The sequence below is a fragment of the Bombus vosnesenskii genome, unplaced genomic scaffold (genome assembly GCF_011952255.1).
Source record: "Bombus vosnesenskii isolate JDL3184/JDL3185 unplaced genomic scaffold, Bvos_JDL3184-5_v1.1 scf7180000013264, whole genome shotgun sequence".
Lineage (NCBI taxonomy): Eukaryota > Metazoa > Arthropoda > Insecta > Hymenoptera > Apidae > Bombus > Bombus vosnesenskii.
Genome location: NW_022882924.1, coordinates 10,583,091 through 10,595,966, shown reverse-complemented (window position 1 = coordinate 10,595,966; position 12,876 = coordinate 10,583,091). Strand labels below are relative to the sequence as shown.

Sequence of the window (12,876 nt, the reverse complement as noted above, 5' to 3'; positions counted from 1 at the left end):
GTAGACTTAAATTTATCCGTCAAAGAGCAAATAGTGTCATAACAGGTATATTTAGAAAAATAGAATCGTCAACTCTTGGAAAAAAAGTATCCAGGAAGATTGAGGGTATCGAAGGTTGCGAAAGGACAGAATTTTTTACGAAAGGAATTTTGAAACTTTAAAGGGAGCAAATTATATACACTGTGGTATGAAAGAATAAAAATTATTAACTGGTAGTAGACAGCATTGTATACAACATCCATTAATAAGTTACACGAGACAAAATTTCCCAGAATTCATAGTACATATCTACGAATGAACGAACCACCCTTTGGAAATAAAATATAGAAAAAGAATCTCCAAAAATCTACTTACCAAATAATATTTCCAGCCAATAGAAATTAACAAAAATATACTAAAAGTTATCCTAACATCATCGTAAATTGTCATCAAAACCCTATAACATTGCGAGGAACGATTGTGTCATCATACATCTCTCATCTGTGCTGTCGATCAAATTCCCGTTTGGTGGAAAGCGTGGAGTTGAAATCTGAGGAATAAAGGGTACAATGGAGGTGGCGACGCGAAGGATCAGGGGATAAAAAGAGACGTAAGGATAGATGAAAAGGGACAGAAGGTTCCTCCCCTAAAAATCCCCCGTCAATTAATCTTCCCCCGGGCTGTGGTCTTCCGGGTCTGAAAAAGAGCGGCGCGGACGCAGCCGTCAAAGAAAACACCCACAACAAACAAGCGGCAAAAGAGCAAGAAGAGGCCGGCAGCAACAAAGCGGCCGACGAACAAGAAGAGAGGCAAACGGCGAACGAGAGAAAGGGTGAAGCGCGAAGAAGAGGAGGTGTCGGTCGCTGTTCCTCGGCCGTGGCCGGCACGTGCGCGCACCGACTCTCCTCGTGACTCGGAAGAAGGGCTCGGCCCGCAGGAAGGAACGAAGAAGGAGAAGAGAAGAGGAAGCGTGTGAAGCGAAAAGTGGCGGCAGTTCGCCGCGAACCGTCAACGAGGACGTGTATCGAGCAGAGACCGGTTCGAGCTGGAGCGTTTTCACGCGTTCTGCCACCACGTGGTCTTTGCACTCCGCTTCGACAGAAAACGAGCAAGTTTTTTCATTCATCTTTTCCAACAGTATTCTTTCGCATGGAACATATCATCGAGCGGATATACATTGACTCGTGTCGAATGTCACGTCGGACATCGATTATTATAGAGAGGAATCGAGGTTTTTGTCACGTTGATGACAGTATGACGAATTATCGTGGTGTTTTTGGCTTGTGAAGCATTGTCACGAGGAGAGATGCAGAGGGTGAAGATGATCGAAGGGTGATCGGGAAGTTGAGGTTGGTTTACTCTGGGAAGCTTCCTGAGTGGCATTGGAGTACTTACGATCGGCGAACACCCGGAACTAAACAACGAGAAGATGAGAATGGAGCTGCAGGTGAGTTCGAAGCTTTCTCTTGATGCTTTTAACGCTTGTTTGAAAAGCGTAAGACGTCTTTTTTTTTTGACAGTTCATTGTGTTTTTGGAGTAATACGTTTTTTAAATCGTATAGAGGTGTTGTATTGTAGGGTCAAGAGTTAACTGCTATTTCTTACTGTAAGTATTTGATGAAACGTCCATGGAACTTCTTTAAAGTTAACGAGAAAGAAAAGTAAAACTCTTTGCAAAGATTTTCGTTGTAACAGAAACGAGGAACAATCTGAAAATATTAACGATAATTCTGATACTAAAATATCTCCAAATAATTTATCGATACGGAATAATAATACGGCAAGCAACAATTTAAAAACGTATATTTTTCTTGTCTTAGATACATTCGTAATAATAAATATAGCACAAGAAACCATAAGCAACTTGTTTTATGCTTAATAATCATACGTTACATTATATGACGTTACGTTTATATATAGATTTTCTCGTACATGCAATAAAAGAGTTGAAAAAGATAATCTTGTTTATAATTGAACTATTATTATTTATACGCTTATGTGAGATTGAAAGAAGGCAAATTTCTATAAAATGTGCATAATATGCAAAAACATATCATGTATTCAAAGTAAAGCAAAAACTATATAAATAACATGTAATCAACAAATGTTATAAAGTCCATGAATACATGAACAAATCAAAAACGGTGGGAGAGTAATGAAGAGCAATGCGCGTTGTTAAGAAACAGTAGATTCCCATGGTGTCTCTATTTTATGCCAACGAAAGGGTTGGTGTGTATGTGTAAGCGTAAAACGGATAGCGGCAAGACAACCCGATTTTCTTCTAACGCTCTTTGACCATCTCCAGCTTCCATGGTCCCCTGTTGTACTTCTCCTTCCATTGTACACCCCAACCCGCCCCGATATCTGATCAGGTCCTTTACCGAGTTTTAACTTTTAAGTACGATTTAACAAAAGCTTTTGAACCTCTGGCTTTCACGAAATTTCCGGCCATCCTGGGATTATTTGACTTTTGCCAGTGTGCCTCTAACCCTCTAAATACTTCTTTGTTTCGACCGCCCTCGCAATCCCTGACTTTTTTCTTTGCTTTCTTTTCGGTTGCAATCTGTTTGAAGTTGCTACTGTTACTTGGTATCACTTAATCGGATCGAGTTCCATGTTTCTTACATAATTTCTTGTGAATGATATTTAAAATAACAAAGTACTGCTGTGTTGGGAACTTAAGAGGACTATGATTTTAATTTTATTGTAGTTTTAATTATTGAATAAATGATCCTTTAGTTATAAATGTTTAATGGTATTGTCCTTTTTATAGGATATGATATATTATTTCAGAGGATTAATATAATTGATGAACATCATCTAGTAATATGGAAAAATATGTAAAATGTGCGAATTAAAGTGCTTGTCATGATACAATTATATAGTAGATGAAACAAGTTTCTTAAATTATGTAATACATTAAAACATAAATTTATATAAACATCGATAATGTTGTGATAAGAAAGATAAAATAGTAAAATGTATATCAGTGGTATTGGTTAACTTGATCTCTGACACCAATGGAAATATTGTTCCATTTTTGAAAATCCACGCCATTCACATCTAAATTTTTTCTGCGCTCAAAATTTAAAATTTATCAACCAAACTAGGAATGTTATAAATTGACAACAACGCAATTTTTTCCGAATAAAACACTGGATAAAAGCTTGGATTTCTCTGTTCATTATATGTCTTTTCGTATGTCTTCCACTTCAATGTGTTTGGTATACATTTTACTGGTTTAAAATTTATAGCTGATCAGTTTGGCCTCTGGCAGACTCAATTGTCAAACAGAATAAGAGCAAAATGTTGAGATCACGGTAGCCAGAGATATAAGATATCTTCGCAGCAGGCTAATTAAATTCAGAACACGCTGAAATTTCTTCCGCTAGATTTAAGAGCGAAGAGCCCTCGAGATTGTTGGACTTCCTCGAGTCCGACGTTGAAGTTCCAACCGGGGGCGGCACATGCGTCTGGAACGAGACCGCACGCGATCCTCGAACACATAATAAATCACGCTCGCGAATCGAGACGCATGCGACAAACCGCGAGAACGAACGACTCGCCTAAATTTATGGCTGTTCTTTGCCCATGCCCATGGGATGCACGCTGGTGTCTTTGGTTGTGCCATTGGATACGTGGCGCCAAAACTCTACCATCCTCTCCACTTTCTTCCTTTTTTATCCCTCGATTAATTACGTTCAGATTCCACGAGCCGTCCAATGCTCGTGACATTTCGTTGCGCCTCAAAGGGGCAAGACATTGTAATTTATTGCGAACGTGGCTGTCGACTTGAGGAGAGAACTTTGCTACTTCCGTGAAATCTTCTCGGGGGGATTAAGTGGATAGAGGTCGCAACTTGAGGAATGGTTCGTCCCTGGTTGTTTAGAGAACTGAGTTCTCGCGTACACGTAATTTATGGGACAATAATATTAGGGCATTGAGCTGGTACATGTTGGAGTTTGTATTATACATTTGTCTGTTGTAATTATGTGTCAAATATGGTAATCAGGAGACTTGCAAATTAGAAAATTCACTAGTGAAGATTTCACCAATGATATTAGTTAAATTGTGCGCAAGAGGACCGCTGGTTTGATTTAAAATTCTTTATCTATGTATTTTGAACTTTTTACTTGTATTAGGAAAAGTAATCTTGATAATGGAATTTTATAATTATTTATATTTAAATTGTCATTGAATCGTTCTTCTCTGTTACCAATGGTTCCAGAATCGGCAAATTTTCGTTTTAATGATTGCGCTACTAAAGCACGTCGGGTTATTTGATCTCAAGGGAAATCATCTGCTCAGTATCAAGTTTCGAACACTCGTTCAATGAACAGAAAAATCTGCTTTGAACGAGAAAACATGCGTCATCCGGTAAAAGAATTTCTTACCGAGCTTTGAAGTCTAATCTTCAGATCTTTGACCCGTCTTTAAACGAAGATCGTTCGTTTAAAGCGAAAAATCCGAAACATCGTTCGTCGATAATCGTTTAAAAATTACCCGATCGACATTAAACTTCAAAATCTCACCCCTAAATTTTATCCGATCCTCGCTGTATCGACTACTATGTCTTATTTTATATGCTTTTGTATTATTAATGTGTATCATTACTAGACTGAGAATATCTATACCAATATTTTTATAAACATTCTCAAGGAAATGGAATCAAAGCAGAAATCATTTTATCTGTTAAATGTTATAACGAGTTCTCTATTTTCTACATTTTCTGTATTCTTGCATTTTATTCTGTGCATCTTTGCGCCTTTAAATTTTTCATAAATTCATAAAAATCTGCATTCTAATAATTACACTCTTCAATTCTCCACATGTGCATAAAAATCCGCGCTCTAGCAACGATCTTCCCAATCGATCTCAAATTGACGAAATTCCCGCTGCATCGTATCCAAGATACCTGAAAAAGAGAATCTGCAATCTGGTTGGTGCGCGACGCGTGTCTCCCAAAATAGGGGATCGAAAACGCTCGCGAGAAACAAAAGGAAGTCGAGAAGGAGGACTCCGCGGCACCTGCTAAAGGAGGCAAGGTTAATGGCACGCGATGTTTGCTCGGATATCCTTTGGCACTGCGTTCAAGCCCCGTTAATGAGTCTAAATTGATTTCGAGCAGTGCATGGCCGACATCAAAGGGTAGACGTGCAACAAGTACAACTCCGACGAGAGAAAGAGCCGAAAGGCAGAGATTACAGTTTAAGCATGTTTACATCGAGATTTCGTTTGTGATTTCGCGCGCCATGCATAGTCTTTACATCGATTCTCCCCTTTCTCTGACTCGCCCATTGCGACTGCTTTCTCGTTTCCTCCGCTCGTTAAGCCCTTCTATCTCTTATTTATTCGCCTTTCCACTACATTTGCGTCGGAACGTTTTGTTTCGATTCGCCAAAGCTGGATTTTCGGTTAGATTTGTGGTTGAATCTCCATGTGTCTTTTCGGTTAGCTCGCAGAAAGATGCTCCATCGCTGTTGTAGCGTTTTGTACGTTTCGGTGAATTGTCGAAAAGTGTTTCTACTCTGAATTCATTTTCTAACAATAAGAGTCTGATTTGAGAATTTTAGTCGATCAAAGAAATTCCGGTGGCTGTTTTGTTAATCCTTGAATGATATTGATTGCTTTATCAACCGTTACAGTGAAATGGGAATGGGTTAAGTTAAATGAAACTCTAAGGTATCTCGAAATTTAAACTTACAATATGGTCTTACAAGTTATGGTGTTAAGATTTGACTTAATAGAGGATTATAAGGATTATTTAATATCGCGTATTATCGAATAGCATAGTTATAAAAATATTTGTTCTGTTAGGAGTATTCCAAAATCCTACGGTGCAACTAAAAATAAACTTTCAATGCTTTTTAATGTAATGGGTCGATCAAAAAGATCTGTCATTTTTGTTGTTTGCATAGAAATAAATATATTGTTTAACCGAAGTTTCTAGTAATTAGTCTTCAGTATAATATTAACCGTTACCTATGATTATTTTCTACTTATCGGATAGTTCATTTATTTCATTGCGGTTGAATTTTATAGCTTTTTTATTTTTGTTAGGATATTCTTTCAACACACAGTATCGAATATTTTTTCTGTCAGAAAGTTCCATAAAGATGAAAACAAACCATCAATCTACCTACAAAAAAGGCCGTAAAAGCTGTCGTTTCGGATTTTTCTGTCTGACATTTATAAAAAAATACAACGTCCAAGATACTTTGTTATTGAATGATTTATCGATCAAATTTTTGATAGTTCAAATATATTTGGTTGAGACACATAATATACTTAATATGATTTTATTCCCAGCAATGGAAGAAAAGTGGAAAATATTAAAAGAAGCGTACGTTATAAATTACGTAGGCTTATTACATTTCATAGCAATAATTACCGATCTTAATTACGTAAAGGTACGTTTTTAACTCATTACATCAGCGTATACCTCCGTTATCTAGATCTGCTTCCATTACTATGTTTCAAATTAAAGAACACCGACGAAACAAATTACAGTCTCGCGATTGTAATCGTATGAATCACTGATTAATTCATTCGATTATATTCTCGACAGAAAACGTTCTCTCTCCTCGAGCTTTACTCCTACCGAAGAATTAACTTGTAGTCTGCGAAACTCGTAATACTCTCATTCTCAGTAGATATATTCATATTGTTCGATTGCTTGGCATAACTTATTGGGTTTAAAACATCTCCGGTTTTCGCAACGAACTCTCACTGGTTCCGCGTGTCTTTCCACATTCAACCGAATGTCCGGAATGTCCTGAATACCGAGTCATTGTCTGGTTGTAAGACGGTGAATTAGCACGTTTTTCCAAGCCGGCAGATTGCTGCAGCCGGAATGTGAACGTCAAAAATGGGAGCAACGGTGTTAGATAGGCTCGCAAAGAATTCTAACTGTATGCTTTACGAGAAACGCGCAGATTGTTTCCAAACAAGAGGACTTTGTATTTAATACTTGAAAAAAGGTAGAAGAAGAAACGAGTAAAAATAGTAAGGAAATAAATGGAAAGAAGTAAATAAAAAGAGATTCTTAAAAAATTGAGTAATTTGTAGTAGAGCTTTGTTTATGTGAGCTCCATCTATGTGAAGGAAAGTTAAGTTAGTGTCTGACTAAATGAACTTCTGGTTCCTACTTGTTGATTGAAACGGTTTGCTCGAACAAGAATTCTTACGACGGGCTTTTATCAGCTACATTAATTACTTGACTCCTAACAGATTCGTATAAATGGATCCATTGTAAAAATGTTAAATAAAACTAAAATAACTTCGAATTAAAGAAACAAATATTGAATTAAACTCAATTATCAATAAAATGACGATTATGAAAATCAAGGCTTCCGGGGTAAAATCCATAAAACCTTGAAAAGGTATAGCATGTGTTTCGACGTTATTCAGTACCAATGTATATATGGTTTAGCCCTTAATGAAGCTACAGTTACGCGAGCGAAAGGCGGAAGTCTCCTAAGGAAACTACAAAAGTAAACAAAGAACAAAGTATGCAAGAGTTTAAGGCATCGCACTAAAAGCTTCATTGAAATTGAAAACTCAATGCCAGAAAGCAAACCTTCAATACCACTTCTCAAATACAACTTCCAAACTTTCCAAAATCCTTAACACGATTCTATATAGCACCCCTATCCTATAGAGACACATAGAACGTGGTCCTGGGGCAACGAGAAACCTTCTGGATCGCATCGTTTATGCTTGGCTACCGAAGCTCGTCCAACTCGAGGTCTACCTGGTGCATAGCCTCTGGCTAGGAATTAGCACACGTCCACGTTGATGTTTAGTTTAGACGGGGCAGCTTGTCTAGTTCGTTACACTTTAAGAGGACTCGACAAACCCGAATCAACAACGACCCCATGACTACTCTTCCTCAACGACGACGGCGACGGCGGCGGCAATGACGACAACGACGTTGGTACCTGACGTAGAATTGGACGAGGATAACGATGACGACAACGACGACGCTTCTGCCGTGGGGCGGTGAGCAATTAGCGACACAGCGCGGCGAGATCAGAGACTGAGGGCGGGGTGGGGAGCGGCGGCCTAATTACACACGGTACCGACCGACTTCAAAGGAGCCGACAGTCTCTCCTCCGAGCCATCCCCTCCGAACGGCGGGCCCAAGAACAACGCTCCTCTTCCTCGTATACCCCACAGCCCAGCCAGCCGTCGGCGACGCTGACCTGACTAGCCCCCGATGCTCCCTTTCTCTTTTTTCCTTTCCGCCTTTCTCTTTCTTCCTTTCTGTCGTCTCTTCCTTGTTAGTTGCTTGCTCGTGCTTCGTTTTCCAATGATCACGTGCACTGAGATCAACACTACAGGTACTCTGTCTGCTAGATACCATTACTACCCTATCAACTATCAATTTTTGACTGGTTGATCGAGTTTATGAAGAGAACGGTGGTAAAAGGTTCTAGCTTACGTTTAGAGGGAAATTTGGGAAATATTTGCATGGTAGAATTTCATTCATACAAACCAGGTGTTAGTTAATATCCGGTTAACTGAGCTTTTGCCCATTGAATCTGCTTATTTGAACATGAGTACTTACTATGTAAACTTAATGTAATAGTTAATGAGGAAAACGAGTGGACATCGTATGAATAGTAATTATATGGATGTTTATGAGTTCTATTTACAACAGACTATCGCAGTATATCTGTGACTAATTAAAAAATAATCTGGTAGATCAGCGAATAAAAATGAAGCAGTAGATATGACGAAATAAAGATGAATTCTTCAGTGAGAAGAATTCGAATTTTTTAAAATTTCATATCTTTTTTTTGGACTACTGAACAGATTGTTCTACTGTATTTTCCGTATCACCATTATACTTTACAAATCTTAATTAACTTACATAGCATATTTTACAAACAACGTTTACTACGTCTCGTTTACTATTCATATAAAATCTAGATCATCACGTATTATCATATTATAGTAAACAAAAATATACATTGTAGCTATTTGTTCCTTTTGGTATCATTATTAACCTATTGATAGTCAATGTAAAATTTTTAATTAATCATTCTGTGGATCGAGTGAAACACAGAGGGTTCCGGTTTCCGGTTAGACGATGAAAAGTGTGACACGGGCGGATTTTTCTGGGCCAATAGACGATTTATTCGCGTCACCGGACTCGGAGCAGAGTGCTGTTGCGTGGCGAGCGCCGCTTTATGCAAGACGTAATTGATGGTTCTCGGTTCGTTATGTAAGCACCATGGTAGTCGGGACAATGACGCCAGGATGAAATCGCGGGTCTTGCTTCCTGGTAGGATACGTCGATCCTGCGGTTGATATATATTTGCTTGGTGCTATATAGCCATACCTACATATATATATATATATATATATATATATATATATATATATATATATATATAGGTTGTTTTGATGATGTATATTTGTTTTATGGATGACTTGGTGATTTTTGGGGATGGTTTTGATTAAGATTGATTTGTGTTCATATGAAAAATGTTGCTCCTATATTTAATTCTTAACTCAATTAACTCAAATCGTAAGCTTGTTCAGAAATGTATCGTAGTAACTATGATTGACGAAAGGTGTTCATCTAGTAAACTCCTGATTTAATTTTCTTCTTTTTTCGAATATTCCCAAGTCTTTGTAAAATTTCACTCCAATTCTCAAATTTTCCTAATACGATAAATATTTTTATATTTTCACGAACCTAATCCAAAGCATCTCTAAAAGAAAATACTACTTTTTCTCGATAAATTCGTCTCACCAATAACCTTCAAAAATTAAATCTCACCGAACGAACTTCATTACAACCACCTGAAACGTAAACCGTGAAACCAACGAAGCACGAGTGCGAGTGTAATCCAGTCTTGGAGTCGGAGCATCGGAGTTCCGTGTCCAGCGAGGGAATCCCAAATCTTCGTTGGACACGCGAGTAGGCACGCGTCGTTCGCAGGAAATCGGCGTTCGTCGCTAGAACAGCAAGCCATACGTGGACCATCCTCCTCTACTTATTTGCTGCATTCGTTCGTCTTTCTCGACATGTTCCTCTTCTTTTCTCCCTTGAACTGTCGGTTTGTCCCAGCGCTGGTTTGCGGGACCAGAGCCATGCGCGCGGAGTCGTCGTGGCCGCAAGTCATCAGTCAAGTCTTTGAGGTCGGCTTGAAGCTCTCTTGGGGCCCGCAGAAAAAGGCCTTTTGCCGATCTGCCTTGGCGGTGAGATCAAACGCTCCTCCTTCTCTGTCCTTCTTGTTCGCCTCTGTTCCTCTTTGTTCCGCGTACTCGGTGAACTGACTGTGCGCCACAGACCGATATACACGGGTGTACGAACAACGAGCGGGCCACGAATGGACGAAGAAAGAGAGTTAAGATAGGGCGGGGGTGGTAGACGGTGGTGCACAGTGACGGGCCCATCGAAGCACAAAGGGAGATTTGATACACTTGGAAGCAAGGGGATGGTAAATATTAGGACGTCCCATAAACAGTATGGTTTTCTTGAGGATCATTGAATAGATGCACATTTGTAGATATTGCTCCTCAAATAAAGCTTTACTGAGGATGATAAAGGTTTCTCGAGGATAAAACTAAATGGGTTTTAAGGAGAAAGGAAAATTAGGAAGGGAAAGAGTGAAAGATAGAATGTGTATGTGGATATGGAAAAGGTGAATTCAGAAAGTGAAAGTTTGATGAGGCAGGAATGGATGAGAAACGAAGGTGAGATTCAGAATTGGTGAATTTAATGAGGGAGAAAGGGAGGCTGATAGAGGGCAAAGGATTGAAGGTTTGACAGAAGATGCTGAGGATTGAAAGATACAGAAAAGAAAAAGGATTAGGTGGAGGATTCGTGGATTTGATAAGGGTCGAAGGAGATACAGGATGTAACAGGTTGAAGGTTTGACAGAATAAAGAAGAGGGATAGTAGATAGATGATAGAAGGCAAAGATAAAAGTCATAAAAAGATAAAAATCAAGGAGTACTAAATCAGAAGGATTAACTTGAAACTAGAAAAAGAGCAACAGCAGGTATATTTCAGTCGATCGAATCGTTAACCAAAAAAATAGATACAAAGGGATAACATAGAGAACGAAGTCTTTTACCTTTTATCGTAATGGAAAAACAGTGATATATATATATAATAAATGTTTTAAAGAAATGACAAAAAATTTATATTATCTTTAGAGAAGCATATATATGTACAATAACGTTAGAAAAAATTTGCGTGAAAAATTATATGCTCTATAGGTATGTACAAAGAAGGTTACAGATATACGACGAACGATAAAAATGGTTAAATAAACAAATAGACAAGAAAATGATCGAGATAGAAAGGAAATGATCCTAAGAGGGAAGTAAGAGGAAAGCGGCAAGAAGGAAACGAGTAGCGAACAAAGAAGGAAGAGGGAACCGATAGAAAGAATCAAAGGAAGCGACTGGTCAGAAAAGCGGTAGTGACGCTGTCTTTGAGGAAGTAAAAAGAGACGAACGGCTGAATAAATACGCGTGCCCTCGCTAACCGTTTGCAAATTTGTTGAGGCGCCCCCTCAAAAGCCCTTTGACTCGATGCAGCTCTGGAGAATCGCTTCTGCTTCTCTGTGACGATGAACCTGCTAAATCGAGGCGAAGATTCACTTCGAAATTCGACAAATTGTTTATCACTCTTTGAGTAAAAGCGAACGAAAAATTTCGGAAATAATTGGAACATCGCGGGACACCTGCAACTAATTATACAGAAATGTAATATAGAAATATTGAAAATTTAAGCACAAAATTATGAAAAGCACAAAGTGCTTAACATTCTATGCTAAGATCTTTTAAAAAAATCATCGTGCGAAGCGAAATGAACCCTACAATTTTGGATAACCATTCTCTCAAAAACTTAGCCACGATTCAATAAAAACGAAAAATTCTCTAAACAAATCGGCATTTAAACTAAAATATAATTTTACAACGCTCCTATTTACGTATATATGTAGTTGGATGATATAGGTCAATCTATACGAATCAAATAAGGATTTCGTTTTTGGAGAGCGGTAAAGTCGAACAGGCAGGACTATTAGGTCCCCGGAGGCTCTGTGTCCACGTTACAAAAGGCTACAGCGAAACTTCGTCACGGAGCAACTATGAATCGCATTATCGATTTGTACGGCGGAGCGCTGATCAACGCCAAGAGAACCTTTGAAGTGCGCCGAAGTTTGTAGGGGCTTCCGGAAAGCGTAAGGATGCAGCAAAAGGATCCGCGTGCGGACCGAGCACGCGTGAAGAATGTCCGTGAGCGGGGGAACGGAGAGGGAACACAAAACAAGGAGAGAGATAGGTCATCGAAATAAGCCCCCGTAAAATGATTGGCCTACGCAACTGCTACTACGTTGGGTTCGATTTCATCTAACTCGCCTCGCGGCCACGTTCGATGCCTCTTTGTTCCACGTCGTTTTCGTAACACAACGTTGGGAAACTGACGTGCTGTCCATTTTTCAGTAGGATTTAAATTACGGCACGGTAAGTCAGGAAAGTCTTCGTATATCTTATAACAGGGTTATTTTTATTATCCTTCCTAAGGATAGCAGTCCAAGTAGGATGTCGGGTCTGTATAACTTGAGACGGTAGAATTTAATAGACACTATTAAAATACGGATGGAGTTTAAATGTTTGGTTTAGTATAATTTTATTACCTTCTGTATATTTCGTGCTCCGTACCAATAAAGTATTCAAAGAAAAAAAAGATATCTGAAGAGATACAAACAAGAAAAAGAAGCGAGGAGAACAGCAGGGATAAAATATATTTAAACAAATTTCACTACGAAGATGTACAATGTACAAGATGTACAATGTAGAACGTACAAATAATGAGTTCAAGTAATTTTATCGCGAAAATTTTTATTTTTTCTTTTTTTTATTCTTCAG

General features: G+C 38.6%; 1 protein-coding gene across 1 annotated transcript in view; it reads left to right on the top strand.

Moving 5' to 3' along the window:
- The first annotated feature begins 448 nt into the window (after positions 1-448).
- Positions 449-12,876, top strand: part of LOC117237799 (palmitoleoyl-protein carboxylesterase NOTUM) — a 32,614-nt gene continuing 20,186 nt past the window's right edge. The window contains exon 1 of the mRNA XM_033502149.1: positions 449-1,426. Within this exon, the coding sequence (XP_033358040.1) occupies positions 1,409-1,426 (18 nt within the window). The 5' untranslated portion in view covers positions 449-1,408. The remainder of the gene's footprint in view (positions 1,427-12,876) is intronic.